Source organism: Melanerpes formicivorus, unplaced genomic scaffold (genome assembly GCF_026170545.1).
Source record: "Melanerpes formicivorus ecotype bairdi unplaced genomic scaffold, bMelFor1.0.p_v2 SCAF_950, whole genome shotgun sequence".
Lineage (NCBI taxonomy): Eukaryota > Metazoa > Chordata > Aves > Piciformes > Picidae > Melanerpes > Melanerpes formicivorus.
Genome location: NW_027143302.1, coordinates 29,268 through 54,885, shown reverse-complemented (window position 1 = coordinate 54,885; position 25,618 = coordinate 29,268). Strand labels below are relative to the sequence as shown.

At 43.1% G+C, this 25,618-nt stretch overlaps 1 protein-coding gene across 1 annotated transcript in view; it reads left to right on the top strand.

Annotated features, from left to right (window-relative positions):
* The window catches only part of LOC137460964 (diacylglycerol kinase eta-like), a 35,215-nt gene extending 12,580 nt beyond the window's left edge, over positions 1 to 22,635 (top strand). The window contains exons 7-12 of the mRNA XM_068170959.1: positions 327 to 432; positions 2,790 to 2,882; positions 6,471 to 6,590; positions 9,499 to 9,607; positions 10,941 to 11,071; positions 19,813 to 22,635. Coding sequence (XP_068027060.1) covers positions 327 to 432; positions 2,790 to 2,882; positions 6,471 to 6,590; positions 9,499 to 9,607; positions 10,941 to 11,071; positions 19,813 to 19,902 — 649 coding nt within the window. The 3' untranslated portion in view covers positions 19,903 to 22,635. The remainder of the gene's footprint in view (positions 1 to 326; positions 433 to 2,789; positions 2,883 to 6,470; positions 6,591 to 9,498; positions 9,608 to 10,940; positions 11,072 to 19,812) is intronic.
* The last annotated feature ends 2,983 nt before the right edge of the window (positions 22,636 to 25,618 follow it).

Genomic DNA, 25,618 nt, shown 5'->3' with positions numbered 1-25,618 from the left:
TTCTATTCTATTCTATTCTATTCTATTCTATTCCATTCCATTCCATTCCATTCCATTCCATTCCATTCCATTCCATTCCATTCCATTGACAATTAAATGTGTCTTACATTTCATAGCAGAATAGATAATCTGTGTTATGGATATAATTAGTATGAGGTGCTGCATTGCTTGAAAAGATGCTTGCATTTCATGTTTTATCTTAAAGGTCTGTATTTTTTTTGAGCAATTGTATGTTTTATTTATCTGATCAAATTGTACATTCTTAAGACTTACTCTTTGAAGAAGATGAGAAGTAATTCTGTATTTCTTCTTAAATGTTTTTGCAGGATCTGTGAAGCAGCAAAAATACATGGCCTCTTGGAGCAGGAGCTTGCTCATGCTGTCAATGCATGTTCACATGCATTAAATAAAGCCAACCCAAGGTTTCCTGAGGTAAAGGAAGGACAGAGTTTTACCTATAAGTAAATAAGCTCTAATATCCGTGTGCATATGCTAGTGACATGTCCCCACAGTAAAAGAAGCTGGATGATAATCCTTGAGGCTTTTGAGAAACAAGACTCCTAACCATAAACACACATGCTCAAATTTAAATCAAATTGCTTAAACAGATGCATGGCTGCTGAATCTTCTCCCTGGTTTTTGCAATCTTTTTTTAAGGTGAAAGTCAAGGGAAAATTAGTTCTGGTTGCAAAGGTGCTGCTCTCTATAGCAGCATGGAGCCTCAGTCCTTCATATGCATAGGGAAAGACCCAATAGCCAATGAATTTGATAGAGATCATAATCATAGTATCATAGTATCAGTCAGGGTTGGAAGGGACCACAAGGATCATCTAGTTCCAACCCCCCTGCCATGGGCAGGGACACCCCACACTACATCAGCCTGGCCAGAGCCTCATCCAGCCTGGTCTGAAACACCTCCAGGGACGGGGCCTCGACCACCTCCCTGGACAACCCATTCCAGGGTTTCACCACTCTCATGAGGAAGAACCTCCTCCTCACATCTAGCCTGAATCTCCTCACCTCCAGCTTCATTCCATTCCCCCTAGTCCTATCACTACCTGACATCCTGAGAAGTCCCTCCCCAGCCTTCCTGTAGGCCCCCTTCAGATACTGGAAGGCCACAATTAGGTCACCTCGGAGCCTTCTCTTCTCCAGACTGAACAGCCCCAACTCCTTCAGTCTGTCCTCATAGGAGAGGTGCTCCAGCCCTCTGATCATTCTTGTGGCCCTTCTCTGGACACGTTCCAGCACCTCTACTGTGTCCAGTTCTGGAGCCCCTATTACAACTAGATGTTCTGAAGTTTATTAGTAATACCAGGGATGGGAGTTAGGATAACTGTCCTTTTACAGAAGAGTATTTAAAAGGAAAGTCTCATCCTGGTGTTAGGTTGCTATGATGTCTGAGAAGGCAGTAGCTGCAGTTTCTGCCTTCATCAGCATCCTCCCCAGCTGATACTCTCTTCTGTGAATGGTGCATGTTAGAAAGGAACATTAAATGACACTTGAAATGCAGACCTCCTGGATGTTGTTGCAAGGAGGAGTGAGCAGCTGAAAGGTTTATTCTAATAAAGAGTTTGGATCAGGGGCATGGTAAAAGTATATCTGTTGCCTTTTGGAAGCAGGAAAGGATTTGCTCCATTTGCATCAGGGGTCTAGAGCCAGGGGTGCTCATCCTGAAGTGATGCAGAAGTGGTTATTAAATCAAGTGAGGTGATGCAGTTCTGAGCACAAGTAAACCACACTCAACTCAGCAAGCAGCAAAAACAGTAGGCAAAGTAAGCTCATATCTGCTTGCAGACAACTGTGTAGGCATGTCCCCAGACAGAGAGTTGGAAGCATGACAACAGCTGAACAGTGCTTTAGCTACATAAAGGTCAGTTCTTTTGGATGCATTTACAGAAATTGTGGCCTTCCAGTATCTGAAGGGGGCCTACAAGAAGGCTGGGGAAGGACTTCTCAGGATCTCAGGTAGTGAGAGGACTAGGGGGAATGGAATGAAGCTGGAGGTGGGGAGATTCAGGCTGGAGGTGAGGAGGAAGTTCTTCCCCATGAGAGTGGTGAAGCCCTGGAATGGGTTGTCCAGGGAGGTGGTTGAGGCCCCATCCCTGGAGGTGTTTAAGAGCAGGCTGGATGAGGCTGTGGCCAGCCTGCTGTAGTGTGGGGTGTCCCTGCCCATGTCAGGGGGGTTGGAACTGGATGATCCTTGTGGTCCCTTCCAACTCTGACTGATACTATGATACTATGAATTGTTATCCAGGTGTTATGCAGAGAATGCAGAGGAGGTGAGAGGAAATGAATTTCCTGATTTCTCTTTTCACACTAGACAGTCTGAGTGCTTTTAGGGATTAAACTCAAGAAAGGTTAATTAGGTAGAGGCTGTCTGTATCTAATGTAAATTTATGTATGGTAAATACATTAATTACCTTTTACTTCTTAAAATATGCCTAACAGCTTCATTCTGGTAATCATAAGGTGAACAATTCAGATCAACACTCACTGTTAAATGGGCCCACAACTTTCCTGCTGGCCTTTGTCATCCATGAAAACTGTGATTTCATCTCACAGGTGGCTGGTCACTTGCTGATCTTCAGTATTGCATGTGGTCATATTAAATGAAATTGAGGAGATGACAGTAAACAGAGACTATATTTCTGTTTTCTATTTTCAGTGCTGAATTGATGTGTTTCTCCTTGGAGAAGACACATAAGATCTGTGCTGTAAGCCCCAGTACTTATTGTCAGTCTGACTTGCATCACTTCCAATAATTCTTCATGATGTTTATTCCCCAGAGCCTTACCAGAAACACTGCCATGGAGATAGCTGTCAATGTGAAGGCCCTACATAATGAAACAGAATCTCTGCTAGTAGGAAGAGTTCCTTTGGTAAGGTCACAAAACACATTTATTTGTATTCCCCCATTCAGCTTCTCTGTGATTTGTTTGTTGCTGTTTTTCCTTCAACTGGGATTTTTGACATGCTGTAAGGACCTCTGTTTTGTCTAGGTTTCTTCTGAAGGCACTATTTCCATTCTGACTTTTTGAAAAGCAGTTCCAGCCTGGAACTGAGCACAAGTTTACAAGTTTACAGTGTATTGAAGGTGAACTATGACCCTGGATGTGCTTAAAGGATGTTTGGATGTGGTGCTTGGGGATATGTTTCAAGGGTGAGCCATGTAGAGTAGGGTTAATGGTTGGACTTGATGATCATGAGGGTCTTCTTCCAGCCTGAATGTTTCTGTGATTCTGTGAAAAGTTCATTTTAATTGAAGGGACTGGTATGACTTGAGTACTGTGTCCAGTTCTGGGCCCCTCAGTTTAAGAAGAACATGTCCAGAGAAGGGCAAAGAGGCTGGGGAGAGGCCTTGAGCACAAGCCCTATGAGGAGAGGCTGAGGGAGCTGGGATTGTTTAGCCTGGAGAAGAGGAGGCTGAGGGGAGACCTTCTTGCTCTCTACAACTGCCTGAAGGGTGGTTGTAGCCAGGAAGAGGTTGGTCTTTTCTCTCAAGCAATCGACACCAGAATGAGAGGACACAGTCTCAAGCTGCACCAGGGGAGGTTTAGGCTGGAGGTTAGGAGGAAGTTCTACACAGACAGAGTGATTGTACACTGGAATGGGCTGCCTGGGGAGGTGGTGGAGTCACCATCAATGGAGGTGTTCATGACTTGATAGGGTGCTTGGTTGCATGGTTTAGTTGATTAGGTGGTGTTGGATGATAGGTTAGACACGGTGATCTTGAAGGTCTCTTCCAACCTGTTCTGTTCTGTTCTATTCTATTCTATTCTATTCTATTCTATTCTATTCCATTCCATTCCATTCCATTCCATTCCATTCCATTCCATTCCATTCCATTCCATTCCATTCTATTCTATTCTATTCTATTCTATTCTATTCTATTCTATTCTATTCTATTCTATTCTATTCTATTCTATTCTATTCCATTCCATTCCATTCCATTCCATTCCATTCCATTCCATTCCATTCTTCAGGTTTATACCAGGAGCAATACTGCAAATGCTTAGCACTTTTTCACCATCAGATGGGAGGGGGTTTTTTTTGTGTCCCAAAACAAAACATTTCCCCTTTGAAAATCGAGCTATTAGATGAGTGCTAGTTGAGAAAGACAGAACTCTTTGCTTCATTCATCTATGCAAAACAGATGACTTAATTTCTTAAAATGAAAATACAATGCAACTTCTTCAAAGGCAAGTGGTCTGTACTGCAAATTAACAGGACTGTTCAAAGTGGGGGGAAAAATGGGAAGGCAGAAGAAAGATTGGAGTCTGCACGTGGGCACACAATTCTGTGGGCTTTACAAGGTAATATAACATGATAGCAAGAGGGAGTTTATGTTTCCAGTATTGCTGTGCTGAACAGCAACATCTCACTGAAGATAGTGTCTCCTTTGAAAGGTGGTAACATATGCAACTACTGAAGCAAAGGAAAGAGGTTTTTGTTAGTAATTAATAGCGACTTGTAATTTATCACCAAACCCCAGTAACATCAAAATCTTTTCCCAGCATTACAGATCAAAGAGTCTCTTACATCTCCATTTCAAAAATATATTAACTAAGATACAACTTGATTATATCCTTTCAAAAACATGTTCTGCGCTGCTTTGGGACTTCTACTTCAAAGAGAAAAATTGATGCTCAGATTGCTTTATTAATGATTCCAAGTTACTCATTTCAGCATTCAGCTCTACCTCAAAATGGTGTTTCAGCGACCCCAGATAAAGCCAAAACAACTTTACCAGGGATTAGCTGCCTGCCTTACCTTATCCTCACAGGTTGGACTCTCACAACAGCTGCAGAACAGTTTTCAGACTAGGGTTTTAAGGCCAACTCCTACCTCCATCGGGTTCTCCAAGTGTTAATAAAGCCAATTTCCTGTAGGTCACCAAGTCTCAAGCTTTTTACACTTGCTACCAATTTCTTTTCCTCTTTGGCCTTCACTTGTATTTGTGGTATTTTGCCTCCTGTCTGGGGCTCCAGGCAAGTCCCTCTTCTTCCCAACCTTGGCCAGCAGCAGTGGCTGTCACTCCATGTCTCTGCAGAAGGAATCATGCGCCACATCCAGCTGGCGGCCAGTCACCAGCAGCGTTCCCCAGGGATCTGTGCTGGGCCCCGTCCTCTTTAACATCTTCATTGATGATCTGGATGAGGCATTGGGACAGTCATCAGCAAATTTGAAGATGACACCAAGCTGGGAGGAGATGTTGGACAGTTAGAGGGCAGAACGGCTCTGCAGAGGGACCTCAACCGACTGGACAGATGGGCAGAGTCCAATGGGATGGCATTCAACAAATCCAAGTGTTGGGTGCTGCACTTTGGCCACAACAACCCCATGCAGAGCTACAGGCTGGGGTCAGAGTGGCTGGAGAGCTCCCAGACAGAGAGGAACCTGGGGGTGCTGATTGACAGCAGCCTAAACATGAGCCTGCAGTGTGCCCAGGTGGCCAAGAAGGCCACTGGCATCCTGGCCTGCATTAGGAATAGTGTGGCCAGCAGGAGCAGGGAGGTCATTGTGTCCCTGGACTCTGCACTGGTTAGGCCACACCTTGAGTCCTGTGTCCAGTTCTGGGCCCCTCAGTTTAAGAAGGACATTGAGACACTTGAACAGGTCCAGAGAAGGGCAACACAGCTGGGGAGAGGCCTTGAGCACAGCGCTGTGAGGAGAGGCTGAGGGAGCTGGGATTGTTTAGCCTGGAGAAGAGGAGGCTCAGGGGTGACCTCATTGCCCTCTACAACTACCTGAAAGGTGGTTGTAGCCAGGAGGGAGTTGGTCTCTTCTCTCAAGCAACCAGCACCAGAACAAGAGGACACAGTCTCAACTGTGCCAGGGGAAGTTTAGGCTCGAGGTGAAGAGAAAGTTCTTCACAGAGAGAGTTGTTATCCATTGGAATGTGCTGCCCAGGGAGGTGGTGGTGTCACCATCATTGGAGGTGTTCAGGAGGAGACTTGATGGGGTGCTTGGTGCCATGGTTTAGTTGTTTAGGTGGGTTGGATTGGTTGATGTGTTGGATACAATGATCTTGAAGGTCTCTTCCAACCTGCTCTGGTATCTTCTCTTCTCTTCTCTTCTCTTCTCTTCTCTTCTCTTCTCTTCTCTTCTCTTCTCTTCTCTTCTCTTCTCTTCTCTTCTCTTCTCTTCTCTTCTCTTCTCTTCTCTTCTCTTCTCTTCTCTTCTCTTCTCTTCTCTTCTCTTCTCTTCTCTTCTCTTCTCTTCTCTTCTCTTCTCTTCTCTTCTCTTCTCTTCTCTTCTCTTCTCTTCTCTTCTCTTCTCTTCTTCTATTCCATTCCATTCCATTCCATTCCATTCCATTCCATTCCATTCCATTCCATTCCATTCCATTCCATTCCATTCCATTCCATTCCATTCCATTCCATTCCATTCCATTCTAACATATCTAGACTTAAATGCTGTATCATAATAAACTAAAAATGCTGTTTTTCTGGCCTGTTTGCAAACAGCAGTTAGAGCCTCCTCATGAAGAGCTGTTGTCTGATGCTTTGCACAGTGTGGAAACAGAGTTGAGAAAACTTGCTGAGATCCCATGGCTTTATTATGTTTTTCAACCAAACGACGATGAGGTGAGTTTGATTAATGCTTTCTGTTTCCAATTGAAATCAGCTTTCTTTTGAAGAGGAAGATTAAGTGAGAATCTGTCATGATCTGGAGGGGCAATTTCAGTAATGATGTTGGACCTTTTTTGTGAACGGGCATCTGAAGCTTAAGGTTTTTTGTTCTGTTCCCTTCTTTTAATGTAATGGTTTTGAATTGTTATTTAATAGATATTGCGGCTTAAGGGAAATCAAGAAAGGGACCTCGGGGTACTGGTTGATAGTAGGCTGAACATGAGCCTGCAGTGCACCCAGGTGGCCAAGAAGGCCAAGAGCATCCTGGCCTGGATCAGGAACAGTGTGGCCAGCAGGAGCAGGGAAGTCATTCTGCCCTGGACTCAGCACTGGTTAGGCCACACCTTGAGTCCTGTGTCCAGTTCTGGGCCCAGATTATTCTATGTATTCTAATGTATTATTCTATTCTGTTTTCCTGTATTTCCCTATTTATGGGAGTGTACAGCCAAATTTCTCTCCCTCTTCTCCCCATCTCGGGAAGCAGGTGCCATCAGCTTTTGTGGGGGCAAGGTTTTTCTCCTGACTTTGGCTGGCAGGGGATTTCCAGCTATGCCACTTTGTCCTGTCAAAGCCTGACAGACTGAGGGAGCTGGGGTTGCTGAGCCTGGAGAAGAGGAGGCTCAGGGGAGACCTTATTGCTCTCTACAACTACTTGAAGGGAGGTTGTAGACAGGCAGAGGTTGGTCTCTTCTCCCAGGCAACCAGCACCAGAACAAGAGGACACAGTCTCATGCTGTGGCGGGGGAGGTTAGGCTGTAGGTTAGGAGGAAGTTCTACACAGAGTGAGTGATTGACCATTGGAATGGGCTTACCAGGGCAGTGGTGGAGTTGCCATCATTGGAGGTGTTCAGGAGGAGACTTGATAGGGTGCTTGGTTGCATGGTTTAGTTGATTAGGTGGTGTTGGATGATAGGTTGGACATGATGATCATGAAGGTCTCTTCCAAACTGGTCTCGTCTATCCTATCCTATCCTACCCTATCCTACCCTATCCTATCCTATCCTATCCTATCCTATCCTATCCTATCCTATCCTATCCTATCCTATCCTATCCTATCCTACCCTATCCTATCCTATCCTATCCTCTCCTGCTCTGCTCTACTCTACTCTACTCTACTCTATTCTCCTATTCTATTATTCTATTCTATTCTATTCTATTCTATTCTATTCTATTCTATTCTATTCTATTCTATTCTATTCTATTCTATTCTATTCTATTCTATTCTATTCTATTCTAGCCATGGGTCTAGTGGGGGGGGCAGTTTGGTTTCTCTTGGGCCTGCTGAGGGTGAGTGGGGTGAAGGGTTCTGGAAGGATCTGGAAGACTTTGGCCAGGTGTATTCCTTTCATCTGAATGCCTTTAGTATATATTTGTAAATAGAATTTCCATTTAATCTGTGGAGTGGTTTTGTTTTTCTCATGGGAAAGGGGTAAAATATCTTTCCTGTGCTTTAGCTCTGGGCAGCTTGTGGCTCAAAATTAGGACAGTAGATGAAACATGTCAGTAGGTGAAGCAGGTCAAGGGAGGTGATTCTCTCCCTCTACTCCGCTCTGGTGAGACCTCACCTGGAGTACAGTGTCCAGTTTTGGAGCCTCTATAACAGGAAGGATTTGGAGGTGCTGGATTGTGTCCAGAGAAGAGCCACAAGGATGATCAGAGGGCTGGAGCACCTCTCCTATGAGGATAGACTGGGAGAGCTGGGACTGTACAGTCTGGAGAAGAGAAGGCTCCGAGGAGACCTAATTCTGGCCTTACAGGGTCTGAAGGGGGCCTACAGGAAGGCTGGGGAGGGACTTCTGAGGGTGTCAGATAATGATAGGACTGGAATGATAGGGAATAGAACAAAAGTAGAAATGGGTAGATTCAGGTTGGACGTTAGGAAGAAGTTCTTCACCATGGGGGTGGTGAGACACTGGAACAGGGTGGTGGAAGCCCCATCCCTGGAGGTTTTTAAGGCCAGGCTGGATGAGGCTCTGGGCAACCTGATCTAGTATGAGGTGTACCCTGGCCATGGCAGGAGGTTTGGAACTAGATGATCCTTGAGGTCCTTTCCAACCCTAACAGTTCTATGATTGTATGTATGTGGTTCAATCCTGACATTATTCTTTCTGGCGTTAAAATCTGGTCTTATTTGTTTTGAGACTGAATTAATTACCACTTCAAGCATTTAATTAAATGCTTGGAGGTGTTTAGGAGGAGACTTGATGGGGTGCTTGGTTGCATGGTTTAGTTGATTAGATGGTGTTGGGTGATAGGTTGGATGTGATGATCTTGAAGGTCTCTTCCAACCTGGTCTGGTCTGGTCTACTCTACTCTACTTCTCTTCTCTTCTCTTCTCTTCTCTTCTCTTCTCTTCTCTTCTCTTCTCTTCTCTTCTACTTCTATTCTATTCTATTCTATTCTATTCTATTCTATTCTATTCTATTCTATTCTATTCTATTCTATTCTATTCTATTCTATTCTACTCTACTCTACTCTACTCTACTCTACTCTACTCTACTCTACTCTACTTCTATTCTATTCTACTCTACTTCTATTCTATTCTATTCTATTCTATCCTATCCTATCCTATTCTACTCTACTCTACTCTACTCTATTCTATTCTACTCTACTCTACTTCTATTCTATTCTATTCTATTCTACTTCTATTCTATTCTATTCTATTCTATTCTATTCTATTCTATTCTATTCTATTCTACTCTACTCTACTCTACTCTACTCTACTCTACTTCTATTCTATTCTACTCTATTCTATCCTATTCTACTCTATTCTATTCTATTCTATTCTATTCTATTCTATTCTATTCTATTCTACAGTGTCTTCTGTTAGTTAAAAGATGAATATATCTCTTCTCTCATGCAGGACCCCCCTCTGGATTATGCTAAAAGAAACAACAGAAGCACAGTCTTTCGCATAGTGCCAAAGTTTAAAAAAGAGAAAGTTCAGAAGCATAAGAGCAGCCCTCAGCCTGGTATGTGTTTTGACATTGCAAGAAAAATAGTAGAATTAGGGGGGGAAATGTGATTTTTGTGGTTGTTTTTGATGAAAGGTGGCATGATGCACTCTAAGGGTAAAGCAAAGTGCAAATGAGTGTGCTAAATGACATCTTCATTAGGAAAGCGTTCAATAGGGCCCCAAGAGTTCCAAGTGAACCAAGGAACTACTGCAACAATACTTGGCTAGTTTTATCATCCAACAGGACCTGTCTCTATGCTGGTGGTTACATTTGATTCACTGGTAGCAGTACAAGCCTCCTGTGAAGCTCCAATTCAGGTTTTCCAGGGCAGTTTCAGAAGGTGCACAATAGCTTTCATCACATTGGTTTAATTAACCAGTCATCCTTAAATTTCAGATGGTTTCTAAGTTTCTAAGGGAGTGAGACAAATCAAATGCAAAGTATAGATAGATGATACTCATTTTGTTAATTAGAAGCAGCTGAACAAACTCCACTCTCCTCTCTTTCTACTCTTATCCATGAACTTGCTTCCTGAAGATTATGTCCAGGAGTTAATCAGTGATCAGATGGTCCTAAAACTGTTTCTACACCTTTGTCTTTTTAATGGACAGCTGGTCATGGCCTGCAAAACCTTGCAGTCATTGATCAGGCTTTAGACTTCAGATTAGACTTCAGATTTCCCTGATCAGCATTGAAAGTTGCAAAATTACAGTAATAAGTAGCATAACTCATTTTTCCCACCCCCACCCCCAATAAATGTGACCTTATTAGGACTAATGTGGGCAACTAACCTTAGAGAACAATGTTTTACAGACAGCTTCTTAATGGCCTATGTGACACAGTAGCTTTAAACAGTACTTGTTGCATTAAGAATGCTAGATCCTGTTGATTAAAGCTGGGCTTGCTTGCTGCCATTGCTACCTCTGAGAAATGGTTGATATTTTAATTTTACCTGTTAATTAAGTTTTTGAAGGCTTCTGCTCTCCCTGCTGGAGGACTACTAATCAGTTAATAGCGTAAAGCAGAACATTGGTCTTTGCTTTTAATGGGAAGTTGTTGGGACGTGACGTTTTAAAGGGCTTTACTGAGGAAAGGAGTAAAGCTGAAAGCATGGCTGCAAAGCAATGAACCCCAGCTTTGTTTAGATACTTTCTCATGTTGACTGCTAACCTGTAACCTGCATGTGAAAAAGGGAATTGTCTGTTTTCTTGTGGAAATGACACCTCTAACCTTTCCCTTTGCTAGCACGGCAATTCTACTCTGTTTTCCACTCTCTTTGGCCTAACGTTTGCTTGTGATGCATTTGAGCATGTAGAAATTAAGGGGGTTTTGCTCTTAACTTTGGTAGTTCAAAAATGGGGCACAGATGAAGTTGCTGCTTGGCTGGATCTGCTCAGTTTGGGAGAGTACAAAGAAATCTTCATCAGCCATGACATCCGAGGCTCTGAGCTTTTACATCTGGAAAGGCGAGATCTTAAGGTATTTCCTTTGTGCTACTTTTCTGCTATTGACCATTTTCTTTGACAAAACAACAACCAGTTTTTCTCCTTTCCCTGCACTTGTTATGTGCTTGTAGCTTGGCTTACACTGTGCAAACGTGCAACCAACTAATACGCGCTGTCCTTTGGCCTGAATTCCTGAAGTGCTGACTTGTACTGGCAACCAAGAATACCTGTGTTACCTGAAATCTCCTTTTCTTCTTCCTTTTTATATGCACTCTCTGTAGGATGATAGCATTGCAGCTTTTCAGAAGGCACTGCAAAAGCACATTTGATATCTTACTGACATCAGTGTAATAGAATTCAGGAGTTGTCTGTTTCCGTTAAATGGAATCAGCATGGATCTGTTGGAGGTGGTGATAACAGCTTTCCATCTATCATCTACTGCAAGGGCAGCAGCTTTGAGCAGCTGCTTCAGGCCAGGGGAGGTTTAGGCTGGAGGTTAGGAAGAAGTTCTACACAGAGAGAGTGATTGCCCATTGGAATGGGCTGCCTGGGGAGGTGGTGGAGTCGCCGTCATTGGAGGTGCTCAGGAGGATAGGGTGCTTGGTGCCATGGTTTAGTTGACTAGGTGGTGTTGGATGATGGGTTGGACTTGATGATCTTGAAGGTCTCTTCCAACCTGGTCTATTCTATTCTATTCTATTCTATTCTATTCTATTCTATTCTATTCTATTCTATTCTATTCTATTCTATTCTATTCTATTCTATTCTATTCTATTCTTTCTATTCTATTCTCTTATCCTATCCTATCCTATCCTATCCTATCCTATCCTATCCTATCCTATCCTATCCTATCCTATCCTATCCCATCCCATTCCATTCCATTCCATTCCATTCCATTTATATTGGAGAGGGTGGGTGTGAGAAAGATAAGCAGCTTAATAAATTGCAGCATTGGATTTGCACCATGGCGGTGTTTGTGTGTTGAGAGACCTTCAGGGTAGCTTTTACCGCCCCTGGCCAAACTCTGCCTGATTTTTAGCCTCACAGATTTAAAAAAGAGCACTTCCTTTTGGCTCCAAAATTCTAAAACTTTCTTCCTCTGATGGTCAGATTGATAAATTTATCAGAAGGACATTGAGACACTTGAACGTGTCCAGAGAAGGGCAACACGGCTGGGGAGAGGCCTTGAGCACAAGCCCTGTGAGGAGAGGCTGAGGGAGCTGGGGTTGTTTAGCCTGGAGAAGAGGAGGCTCAGGGGAGACCTCATTGCTCTCTACAACTACCTGGAAGGGAGGTTGTAGCCAGGTGGGGGTTGGTCTCTTGTCCCAGGTAACCAGCACCAGAACAAGAGGACACAGTCTCAAACTGTGCCAGGGAAGTTTAGGCTCGAGGTGAGGAGAAAGTTCTTCACTGAGAGAGTTGTTAGGCATTGGAATGAGCTGCCCAGGGACGTGGTGGAGTCACCATCCCCGGAGGTGTTCAAGAAGGGATTGGATGTGGCACTTGGTGCCATGGTCTAGTCATGAGGTCTGTGGTGACAGGTTGGCCTTGATGATCTTTGAGGTCTCTTCCAACCTTGGTGATCCTGTGATACTGCAACTTTTGCAGGGAGAAGCATTACCTAGCAGTCTGAGGCTGTTACTTGAGCTTGCTGGTCTTTTCAAGAATGACTTAAGTGCATCCATTATGTGTAATAGAGCCTCTGTCTTTGGGGATTCATTATGTGATTTTTTTTCTGGGAACTCAATAGTAATGAGCTCTTGATAATGTGTTTTGCAACTGCTTTTAGCACATAAGAGAGGCAATAGGAGATTATATAAATTGCAAACACTTACATTTAGAGTACAAGTCATTGCTCTAGCCCCAGTGCAATAGTCTCATACAAGTGTGCTATTCTTTGTAGTTTCTTATATAGTCTGAAATCCTGATGTTATACAGTGGTGCTTGCATTGTGTGACTCTTGCAGTTGTTGAAGGCAGTTGTTGCAGGCAGTTGTTGAAGGTAGCTGTATTGCAGATTCTCTATTTGGCTCTTTTGTATTATTTTACCCTTTGGTATTATTTGGTATACCTTTGGCAACCTGTGACAGAATTCTTCCCCATGAGGGTGGTGAGACACTGGAACAGGTTGTGCAGGGAGGTGGTGGAAGCCTCATCCCTGGAGGTTTTTAAGGCCAAGCTCAATGTGGCCTTGAGCAGACTGCTCTGGTGTGAGGTGTCCCTGCCTATTCAGGGGGGTTGGAACTAGATGATCCTTGAGGTCCTTTCCAACCCTAACAATTCTATGATTCTATGATTCTATAAGAACAAGAGGACACAGTCTCAAGCTGTGCCTGGGAAGGTTTAGTCTGGATGTTAGGAAGAAGTTCTTCCCAGAAAGAGAGATTGGCCATTGGAATGTGCTGCCCAGGGAGGTGGTGGAGTCACCATCACTGGAGGTGTTTAAGAGGAGTCTGGATGAGGCACTTGGTGCCATGGTTTAGTTGATTAGATGATGTTAGGTGATGGGTTGGACTTGATGATCTCTGAGGTCTTTTCCAACCTGGTTAATTCTGTATTAGATTGCCTAAGCTTCTTTCCATGGGAATTAAATTCCATTCTTTCAGGATAGTTCCTGACATGGAGGGTCAATTTAAGGGCTGTCCCTTCCTGCAAAAATGCAGAAACAGAAAACTGTTCAAGCAATTACATAGAATTACATAGAATAAACCAGGTTGGAAGAGACCTGGAGGCGTGAGAGACATGATGATTCACGTCCAACCCATCAACCAATCCAACCCACCTAAACAACTAACCCATGGCACCAACCACCCCATCAAGTCTCCTCCTGAACACTTCCAATGATGGTGACTCCACCACCTCCTTGGGCAGCCCATTCCAATGGGCAATCACTCTCTCTGTATAGAACTTCTTCCTAACATCCAACCTAAACCTACCCTGGCACAGCCTGAGACTGTGTCCTCCACCAGAATGTTCCAGTGATGGACGTTGCAAGTCTGTGTTTTGAAGAGGCATTGAGCAAATTTAAATCTTAATGGGGGGATGTCAGCATCATCACAAAGGTTTGCCAAAAACCTTTAAAACAATAAAAATAAATCAAGATGTCAAATGTGTTGGACTAAATGATGGTAGATAAGATCAGTGTTAAACTAGACAGGGCTTCTGGTACCAGTTTGACTGCATGCCCAGAAGATGGGCGCTTCAGCCAAGCAGGGTGAGCGTCAAACTGTTGCTAAGATTCATACTGATTCAGCATAAATAAAACCTCCATAACAAAGACCTATGCCCTGAAATGTCTAAAAGTTTGTCTTGGAGCATACAGAGAGAGATTTTTTCTTTCCCCTCTATCTAGTGCTGCCTGGAAGCACACACGAGGTTTTAAATTGCTCACCCTAGCCTGACGAGGAGTTGCTCTGTATACCATTTGCCATGGGTATAGAATCATGGAATCTTGGAATTATTTGGATTGGAAAGGACCTTTTTGGCAGTTCAGGCTGGGTGCTTCCTTCTGCTGCCACACAAGATACACCTCTGGTGTGTGCCCAACCCAGTGGGTGGACACAGGAAATGGTGTATTTCATATCCATAATGTCCTGTGCCCTATAAATCTATTGGCAAAGCCATGCACTTCCTCTTTCTCCCCTCCCTGCTCCCCTGGGAGATGCTCTCTATCTGGTAATGGAAGGGTACTTATCTCAAGGCCTCTTAGGCCTGTCTAGGCCTAATGCCAGGTGGAGGAGAAGGGGGGAGAGGTGCTCTTAGATCTGGACGGCTGAGATTAGCCTAACAGTGGAGCAGGGGAAGAAAGAGCCCTGCGGGGGTTGGGTGTACCCTCAGGTGGGGAGAAAGGAAATGTTGGGAGGCTTTTGGGTATGCTGTAAGGGACTCTGTATGATTTGGGTTTCTTTTGTCACTATGCTTGTAGCTCTCAGTAAAACACCTACTGCTTTTCCATTTAAACTTTCCATCCCTTCTGCAATCCATTTGTAGAAGTGTCATTTTTTTTGCCCCAGTGGGGGCAGGAGAGAATCTGCCTGGCCTGAAACCAGGACAGCCTTCAAGATCATCTAGTTCCAACCCACTTGGCATGGGCAAGAGACGTTTTCCATTAGACCAGGCTGCTCAAAGGCCTATCCAGCCTGGCCTTGAACACTTCCAGAGAGAGGGCATCCTTCTTTGGGCAACCAGAGATGCAGTCTCAAGCTGCACCAGGGGAGGTTTAGGCTGGAGGTTAGGAAGAAGAAAGAGTGATTGGCCATTGGAATGTGCTGCCCAGGGAGGTGGTGGAGTCACCATCGCTGGAGGTGTTTAAGAAGAGACTGGATGGGGTGCTTGGTGCCATGGTTTAGTTGATTAGATGGTGTTGGATGATAGGTTGGACTCAATGATCCTGAAAGTCTTTTTCAACCTGGTTAATTCTATTCTATTCTATTCTATTCTATTCTATTCTATTCTATTCTATTCTATTCTATTCTATTCTATTAATGGCTCAGTTGGTAGTGCATAAGACCCTTAATGGGAAGGTTGTGAGTTCAAGCCTGCAGTGGGCAATAATGTCCTCCCTACTCTAGTCATGAGGTCTGTGGTGACAGGTTGGACTCGATGATCATTGAGGTCTCTTCCAACCTTAGTGATACTGAATACTGAAGTCTATTCTATTCTATTCTATTCTATTCTATTCTATTCTATTCTATTCTATTCTATTCTATTCTATTCTATTCTATTCTATTCTATTCTATTCTATTCTATTCCATTCCATTCCATTCCATTCCATTCCATTCTATTCCACTCCATTCCATTCTATTCCACTCCATTCCACTCTATACTAACCTGTTCCAGTGCGTCACAACACTCACAGTGAAGACTTTCTTTGCCATATCTAATGTAAATCTACCTTCTTTCAGTTTAAAACTGTTACCTCTTGCCCTGTTACTGTGCTTCCTGATAGAGTCCCTCTCCTGTGCTAATAGAAGTCTTGCTCTAGAATCATGCCATCTGCTCAGTAACAGACAGGGAGAGCTTTCAAAGCAGCACTGTTTGTAAGGTAGGCCAGGCTTGTGACCAAGCATAGCTTGTGCTCTCTGCAGCAGCACTGAATTTAAAGGACAGAATTTAGCAGTTGGCCTGTTCATTACATGTGGGATGTGATCTCTGCAGGGAGCCAATTAAAGATGGCTCAGTGAGTCTGCAGTTTTCTGCCCAGTGACCTAAGCTGGTAACGTGGTACCTAGAAAAAGAGGAACACATCATAAGTTGTCCTGTTAATTCTTTCCTCCCTTTGGCTATCAAGCTGTGCAGATGAGGTGTTGGTGTTCCTGTGAGCGATAATCTGCCTGCAGCCTCACCTCCAGTACAAGGCTTGTGCTTCCTGCCAAGTTAAAAGGGCTTGACATTGATTCATGTGCAATACATGTGCAACAGATTTACCTCTATTACCTCTCATGTACACAAGAGGAAAAATCATTGCCTATTTTAACTGAATCCTCTGGACCCACCTTTCCATCTGTGGTCAAAAGTAGAGATAAAAAGCAGTACAGAAAAGAATTTGATGAACATCTCTTCCTTTTCATGCACTGCTGAAATAGATCAATACATTGACTGAATCATTGGACACCTCTAATTATATTTGTGCATAGCTTGTGACTTCCATTCTCAGTTAGCTCTGTGTGGCAACTGGCAAAGGAGAACATCTCCAAAAGGTATAAAGTACCTTCCTCCACCCACCCCCTGTATAAATAATCTTTTTCCTGCCTTCTATGCCTATTTTGATTTAGAGGAATCTTAGACTTTAACATCCATGTGATTTTTCTTTTCCCTTGAGGAAGGGTTGGGTAGTGAATTTCTACTGTGCTGTTGAAAGTGTAGAAGAAAGCCTGTTTGTGACTCTGCTTTTTAACCCTATTTCACAAGCAAACCCACTGAAAACGAGCCTAATTTATCTGACCTAAATGCTGGCACTCTTAGCATTGATAAATATGTTCCTATGCAAACAACATATCACAGTATCACAAAGGTTGGAAGAGACCTCAAGGATCATCGAGTCCAACCTGTCACCACAGACCTCATGAACAGACCATGGCACCAAGTGCCACATCTAATTCCCTCTTGAACACCTCCAGGGATGATGACTCCACCACCTCCCTGGGCAGCACATTCCAATGACAAGCGACTCTCTCAGTGAAGAACTTTCTCCTCACCTTAAGCCTAAACTTCCCGTGGCACAGCTTGAGACTGTGTCCCCTTGTTCTGGTGCTGGTTGCTAGAGAGAAGAGACCAACCCCTTCCTGGCTACAATCACCCTTAAGGTAGTTGTAGAGAGCAATGAGGTCACCCCTCAGCCTCCTCTTCTCCAGGCTAAACAATCCCAGCTCCCTCAGCCTCTCCTCATAGGGCTTGTGCTCAAGGCCTCTCCCCAGCCTTGTTGCCCTTAAACATAGTAATAATCAGGACCACACCACGTTTGGTAGGATGAGGATGCTGTCCCCTTGGAACTCCACAGCATTGTTGGTTTCCTTAAAGAGAGGGGTTTTGTGGCTCATGTCAGCTTCATGAGCAGTGCCAGTCAAGCTGGAACCTGTGCTGAGGACTGCAGCCTTTCAGTGTTTTATAGAGAGAGTGATTGCCCATTGGAATGTGCTGCCCAGGGTGGTGGTGGAGTCACCATCACTGGGGGTATTTACCTAGAGACTGGATGGGGTGCTTGGTGCCATGGTTTAGTTGATTAGATGGTGTTGGATGATAGGGTGATCTCGAAGGTGTTTTCCAACCTGGTTAATTCTATTCTATTCTATTTTTTAAGTTAGCCTCACTGTGGAAATAATGAAATGAAATGAAATGAAATGAAATGAAATGAAATGAAATGAAATGAAATGAAATTCTATAGAATATTATATATTGTTTCATTTTTCTCTCTGCATGAGAATGATTATTTTAAGCTGCCTAACTGCACTCATTTCAATGTCTTTGCAGTGCAAAGGCTTCTGATTAGAGTGAAAGGATTCCTATTTCAGAAGAATGGAAAGTGAAACTTTATTAAATTTTGTAGTATAATTATTTATTCTAAACCTTAGGTAAATAGGTTGTGATTAGTACCCAAATAAGTAGTGTTTGACACTTGCTCAGCACCACTAACTGGAAGATTTTAAAGGGTTTTTCAAAGCTGGGTTTCCAAGCAGATAAGGGAAGCAGATGTCATAGTATCATAGTGTCATAGTATCAGTCAGGGTTGGAAGGGACCACGAGGAGCATCCAGTTCCAACCCCCCTGCCATGGGCAGGGACACCCCACACTAGATCAGCCTGGCCACAGCCTCATCCAGCCTGGTCTTAAACACAGCTGGGGAGCATTAGCACAGCCAGGCATCCCAATCTTCTCATCTGACCACTGTACCAGTCAAAACTGAAAAAAGGATGCTACTAAAGCTGTCATCATATTATTACTGGGAAGAGTTTGCTGCAAAAGTTGAGTACTGTGTCCAGTTTTGGGCCCCTCAGTTTAAGAAGGACATTGAAACACTTGAACGTGTCCAGAGAAGGGCAACAAGGCTGGGGAGAGGCCTTGAGCACAGCCCTGTGAGGAGAGGCTGAGGGAGCTGGGATTGTTTAGCCTGGAGAAGAGGAGGTTCAGGGGTGACCTCATTACCCTCTACAACTACCTGAGGGGTGGTGGTGGCCAGAAAGGGGTTGGTCTCTTCTCCCAGGCAACCAGCACCAGAACAAGGGGACACAGTCTCAAGCTGCGCCAGGGGACGTTTAGACTCGAGGTGAGGAGGAAGTTCTTCACTGAGCGTGTCATTCGTCATTGGAATGTGCTGCCCAGGGAGGTGGTGGAGTCACCATCCCTGGAGGTGTTCAAGAGGGGATTGGACGTGGCACTTGGTGCCATGGTCTAGTCATGGGATCTGTGTTGATAGGTTGGACTCAATGATCCTCGAGGTCCTTTCCAACCTAAGTTATACTGTGATACTGTCTGTTGTCACTCATACAGAGTTGTCCCAGCAATCGATAGGAGGAGCATTTCAGCTGATGGGATTGCTTCAGTGGTGGCAATAAGGAGGACTATGCTAGTGCTTTTGACATTTTCTTTTGGGGTCTGACTGTCATGTCTCTAAGAATTTTTCTTGCAGCTTATCAGGAAGATCCATGATTGGAGACAGAACTACTTCTTCTGAATGAAAAGCAAATGCTTGCCTTCTCTATTGCTCTCTTAAGGGAAGTTGTCCTACATGCCTGTAGCTGTTCCATCCACTTTTCCTTGAGAAACTAGGGATATGTGTGTTTGATGATTAAAGCAGACATCATAGGGCCTCAGATCAAGCAACATTGCTGGACAGAAGCCCTAATCCACCACATCCTACCAAACATTTGATTGCTGTATTAGAGAGGAGGGGGAGATTGTTCTGGTTTTTTGTTTGGTGTTTTTGTTCTCTTTGCTAGAAATTGTGAAAGGTTTTGGTGCTTTTAAGTACCAAGCAAAAGATGTTTTGTTGACAGATATTGCAGTGCCTTGGGTGGTCATTATCTGAGGTAAGTAATCTGCTGTCTGCAGGACAGAGAGGAATCCATTGTGTCCTCTAAGCAATGTTGTGTCAGGCACCACTTTGCTAGTTCCATAGAATCTTTTTCCAGGTTAATATTGATTGCGGTGAGCGGATTTCTAGACATGGTGTTGCATGGCTAGATCACAAACAATTGGGTTGGGTTGGTGGGTTATTTTCCCCCCATTTTGTAAATAAATGTCCTTCTTTTTCTTTTTCTCCTTCTTTCAATTTCTCTAGGACCTGGGGATAACGAAAGTGGGTCATATGAAGCGAATTCTCCAGGGAATTAAAGAGCTTGGCAAAAACACCCCTTTGTCCGAAGTGTAATTATGCTCGTGCTCTCCCTTAGAGAGAGATGAGGAAGCTGCTGGAGAAGCAAAGCTGTTGCAGGCACTTTGCTGTCTGTGTGGTTTACTCAATGGAAGAACAAGCACCGGTGTTTGTACAGGCTACTATCTGTGGATTCTGGTAACGGTGAAGAGCTTGCTACAAGAGTGCAGGAGGATTTGTGCCAAAAGAAAGGCGGTATGTTCTGCGAAGATGCTGTGTTGGTGTGCAAACTTGGCCAGTTCAGAGAAGCACATTGTGGTCAATGGGATTGGTTTATGGTGAACTGCAGTGACTGGAAAATATATTCAAGAAATGATTGCTTTGCTTACAATACAGCTCAGTATGCCTCTCTTTATGCTGCAGCAAGATACCACTGTACAGCATGAGGTTGTCCAGTTATCCTTCCAAGGCATAGCTCCATAAAACCTCCTGTGCAGGAGACCAAGAGGTTCATGAGGTTCAAGACACAAGCCTAACAGTGCTGCAGGTACCCCAGCACTCGCTGGCCACGCAGAAAAGGGGAGAGATATCTTGAGATACCGTGAATGCAAACTATAATGCATGGTGTGCCTGCCTGAATCGTCTGTTGTTCTGTTGCATGACACATCTGATACTTTAAACACTTGAACAACTTTTATATGGGTTTGAATGGGATTTAATTTATTACTACTTGAGTGTCTTTATTTTTCTCCTCCAGTTTCAGGCACTTTTCTATTCTTCAGTGTTGTATTATGCCTAAAATGTGTTTCTTGCAGCAAAGGACGTGTGGGTATGGAAATTTAGCCTTTGTGCCATATTCAGCAGATCATATGCAGTCTATAGGATTGAAAACACTGTACAGTTAGATTTTGAACTATACCATGTACAGAAGGTGTATCAGGTAACTAACTTAAAGAGTATTTTTGAAAGACTGGTACCTCACAAAACTTATCAATTGGCTTCCTGCATGGAAAATCACAGAGGATTTCTCATGGTGCATTTGCAAGTAGCTCTTGAGTTATCTTAAACATCTGTAGCATATCTGAACGTTCGGGCACTAAGAGGTTTATTTATTCTATTGTTCAAAAAAGAAGGTTGAAAGATTAATGACTTGTTTTTTTGTTTGTTTTTTACAGGATAATTAATTTTATTTATCATACATAAGGGTTTGAAAATGTAGTGGCTGATTTGATTTTTGTGGGGTAAGCTTTTTGCTCCTTCCTAATGAACTGTTAATTTAAAAGGGTCTCTGGATGCACTTCTTGCGAAAGGCGTCAATTTGTTTCCTTGTCAGCACTCCTACATCAGTAGCTCGTTAAAATCCAACAAGCAGACTCTTGGAGGTTTTACACTATGCATGCAAAGATGAATCACACGCAAGGCATTAACCCATGAGTGCAAACAGGGTGAAAAATGGAAACCATCTTTGCTGAGGAATTGCATTACGCCAGGGTGTATACGGTTGTTTGCAGCTGACTTAAACGAAACACAGCTTCATAATTCAATCTCCTGCTTAATTTTTTTGCAGAAGTATTTATCTAGTGGAAAAATTAATTATGTTGTCTAGAAAAAAAAAAACCACACACAACAAAACCAACCAACCAACCTTCATTGTTTGAGAGGAGATGATGTTGCACAGAATCGCCATCTCTTGGCTGTTCCTCAAACCATGTCGTTGCGGCACGAGGAACCATCGGACTCTTGCTTAATAGAGTAGCTTGGACATTTCTTACAGGTTAAAGAGTATCTTAATATCTACTTATGTTTTCCTTGTAGGCAGCCAAGTAAAGTTTCACTTGGGTTTTTTTTCTCCTCTTTCACTTGTTTTTTTACCTCCTGTTCAAAGGGGCCAATGTCAAGTACCGCGTCCTGGTTTTTGCCGTCCCTTCCTTTGGGAGTGTGATTGGAGTTGTCCCATGGAAAGTAGATGGCAGTCGTCCTTTGGAAAGAGAAATCTCTTCCCCTCATTGTTTTAATTGTGGGGAAAAAAAATTCAAAAGGAGCAAGGCAGACTTCATGTATATCCAATTGCAGTGTTCTTGCTGCTGTAGGTTAAACAGACACCGCTCTGGGAGCTCTGTGAACAAAATCGGTTGTTCTGGTAAACAAACAAAAGCGAAAGACTACATTGGTTAGGTTTACCACAGAAAAAAAGAACCCCCCCAAACCAAAATCCTTTTGCCAAGTGACATGATTTTCATGCTGTTGTCTATGCAAACAGTGGAAAGATTATGTTTGTTGTTTGTCATGTACTTGACATTCACCCCTTTAATGATGTTCAGGTGGCATCCATCAAGTCTTAACAGGTTGTTATGTTCTTTGCTCTTTGTTCCTCTCTAAGCTATGCTGTATTTTAATGTGCAGCAGCATTCTAATATATTGCTGTTATGGTAGACTATGTAGTCAATCTTCTTGGTGGATTCAAGGACATAGTACATGGAAGAACTTCCTTTGCTTTCCTGATTGTAGAGCTACGCCTTGCTATATGCAGTGCTATGGAACAGGATCTCCTCAGGCTACTCTAGAGGGCCACATTGCTAATATCAAAAAATGGGAGCTGCCTTTAGGCAGGGAAAATGGGCAAATGTTGTTTGTAACACAACTTTCTTGTGAGACTTCTCAAAGTACCTCAGTATAGGACAACTGATCGATTGTCTTTGTACAGTTTGGGGTTTTGTTAATGACCACCAAAGAATTTAACTTTGATTGCCCTAAGCAGAAGGGTTTTCTAACATGTGCAAATGGGGGGGCGGGGGGGGAAGTAAGCATCATTTATGCTGTATTTATTAGATGCCCAGGAGAGCAAATTTGATGCAACTCTATGCCTTAGACAAACGTTGGCTATCAAATCCAAATGCGTCTGACAAGGAGGCTCAAAATACTTGAGCGGTTTCTCTGCTGAAGTTCTGGGTCGTGACTGTGTTTAGTTGTGCAGCTTTTCTGAAAGGCTTTGGAACACAGTGTAACTGTCTCATTTTTACTGTCATTTCCAAGGATTGGGGTATTCCCTTACTGCTGTAAAAGCCCTAGCTCCTAGAATTAAGGACGTACCTAACTGTGTTTTTAAGGAACTGAATTCTTAATAATTTAATCTTGATGTTAAAAGTGCTGCAAAGCAGATATCTCAATATTCACAGAATCACCAAGGTTGAAAGAGACCTCAAAGATTATTAAGTCCAACCTGTCACCACAGACCTCATGACTAAACCATGGCACCAAGTGCCACATCCAATCCCCTCTTGAACACCTCCAGGGATGGTGACTCCACCACCTCCCCAGGCAGCACATTCCGATGACGAATGAATCTTTCCGTGAAGAACTTTCTTCTTACCTCAAGAGAAAACTTCCCCTGGCGCAGCTTGAGACTGTGTCCTCTTGTTCTGGTGCTAGTTGCCTGGGAGAAGAGACCAACCCCCTCCTGGCTACAACCTCCCTTCAGGTAGTTGCAGACAGCAATAAGGTCTCCCCTGAGAGCTAAAACATTTTTGGTCCTGTAAATGACAAAGAGAAATCATCTTTGTCTCTCCCAAAGAGAAATCTCTTTGTCCCTGTCCAAAGAAACTTACACTGGGATGATGTAGAACTGTAACCCAAACAAGGGGAATTGATTTTATTATTAGGCTGGATGTTTAGGTTGGATGTTAGGAAGAAGTTCTTCTCAGAAAGAGTGATTGGCCATTGGAATGTGCTGCCCAGGGAGGTGGTGGAGTCACCATCCCTGGAGGTGTTTAGGGAGCGACTGGATGGGGCACCAGTCGCACTTGGTGCCATGGTTTAGTTGATTAGATGGTGTCGGTTGATAGGTTGGACTCGATGATCTCAAAGGTCTTTTCCAACCTGGTTCATTCTATTCTATTCTATGATTTTATTTTATAATGTCTCATTTCATATTTTCCTGTACTTTTTTGTAGAGAAGTAGATAACCTGCCTAATTTGACTTTTTCATTGACTCAGCAATGCTAATTCCCTTAATGAGAATTTCATATTGCCTTGATAATGAACAGCTCTTAATTCAAGGGTGTAAAACGATCAGTGTTCTTCAATACACCTAGCCTTCATTTCAGGAAGCGTGGCATGACACCTTTAGCACAGGTAATGGAAAATTAATGTATGTGGCAAATATGAGAGGCCATGGTTTAGTCACGAGGTCTGTGGTAACAGGTTGGACTTGAGGATCTTTGAGGTCTCTTCCAACCTTGGTGATTCTTTGATATTCCATAGTCTTGCTTTTAAAGCAGATGTGAGGTTTCATATTGCCTTATAATGAACAGCTCTTAATTCAAGGGTAAAATTATCAGTGTTCTTTAATACATCTAGCCTTCATTTCAGGAAACCTGGCATGACACCTTTAGCACAGGTAATAGACAATTAATATATGTGGCAAATATGAGAGGCTATTCCATAGCCTTGCTTTTATAACAGATGTAAAAATACCTGTCATGCATAGATAATGCCACAATGGACACACAAGACAAATTACCCCCCAGTGATTCCATTTTGCTTGATGCTTCCTATTAGTGATTGCATTACTGATGTTTCCTACTGTTGCTACATTGTTCTCTCTGTGCCCCTAAGGATTAAGTTCTTGCATGTGAGTTTGACAGCTCTAGAAGCTAACAACTAACAGTGCAAGAAGCCTTTGTAGAGTCACAAGCCACACCTGTTGTTGAAGATAACCAAGCTGGAGCAATACCTTTAGCTCACAAGCAGGATATCATCTTGTCACTCATGTGAATAAGTGGGAGCCATAGATAATTAGATGAAGAATTATAAACCTATTTTTTCACCCCAATAATGTAAGGAACTCTGAACTGCCATGGCCTCTGTGTGACCTTTATACCATGGGCTCTCCCATGTATTTTTTTCTTTATTCTGTTTTCATGGGTTGTATGTTTTGAGCTAGGATTTTCCTATCAGCCAGCTTTGCTGCTGCTTATTCTAGCTGCAAAGATTTAAATGTTTGTAGGACCTGTACAAGACTAACTTCTGTCCTAAGTAAAAGGAGGAGGTTTTGATGACTTGAGGTAGCTGAGGAGTTTAGACAGAGTCTGGAGACTCTTCAGGGATGAATGGTAATGCCAGCAGGATTGCTAAGGCATCACTTGGTAATTATCAACAGAAGATTGGTTGTATAAATTTCTGTGTTTGTATATAGAATATAGTATGGAAGTTGACCTTTTTTCTTGCAAAAGGAGAAAAAAAAAAGTTAGTTCTTTTCTACTACTGTTGCCTAAGGTTTAATAACTCTGCTACTGGTTAGTTAGCTTATGCTTATTTCTGCCATACAGAAGCCCAGGCTGTTTCTCGGAAATTATATCTCATTTGGAAGCCACTTGGAAACTTCCAGGACACTGCTCAGGACACTATTTAGGCTGGAGGTTAGGAAGAAGTTCATCATAGGAAGAGTGCTCATTGGAATGGGCTGCCCGGGGAGGTGGTGGAGTCACCATCACTGGAGGTATTCAGGAGGAGACTTGATAGGGTGCTTGGTTGCATGGTTTAGTTGATTAGGTGGTGTTGGATGATAGGTTGGACACGATGATCTTGAAGGTCTCTTCCAACCTGGTTTAAACTATTCCTATTCCTATTCTATTCTATTCTATTCTATTCTATTCTATTCTATTCTATTCTATTCTATTCTATTCTATTCTATTCTATTCTATTCTATTCTATTCCTGTAGCCAGCTGGAGCTGATCCAGAGATTCCTAGCAATTTCTGTAGGCTTAATAGTGA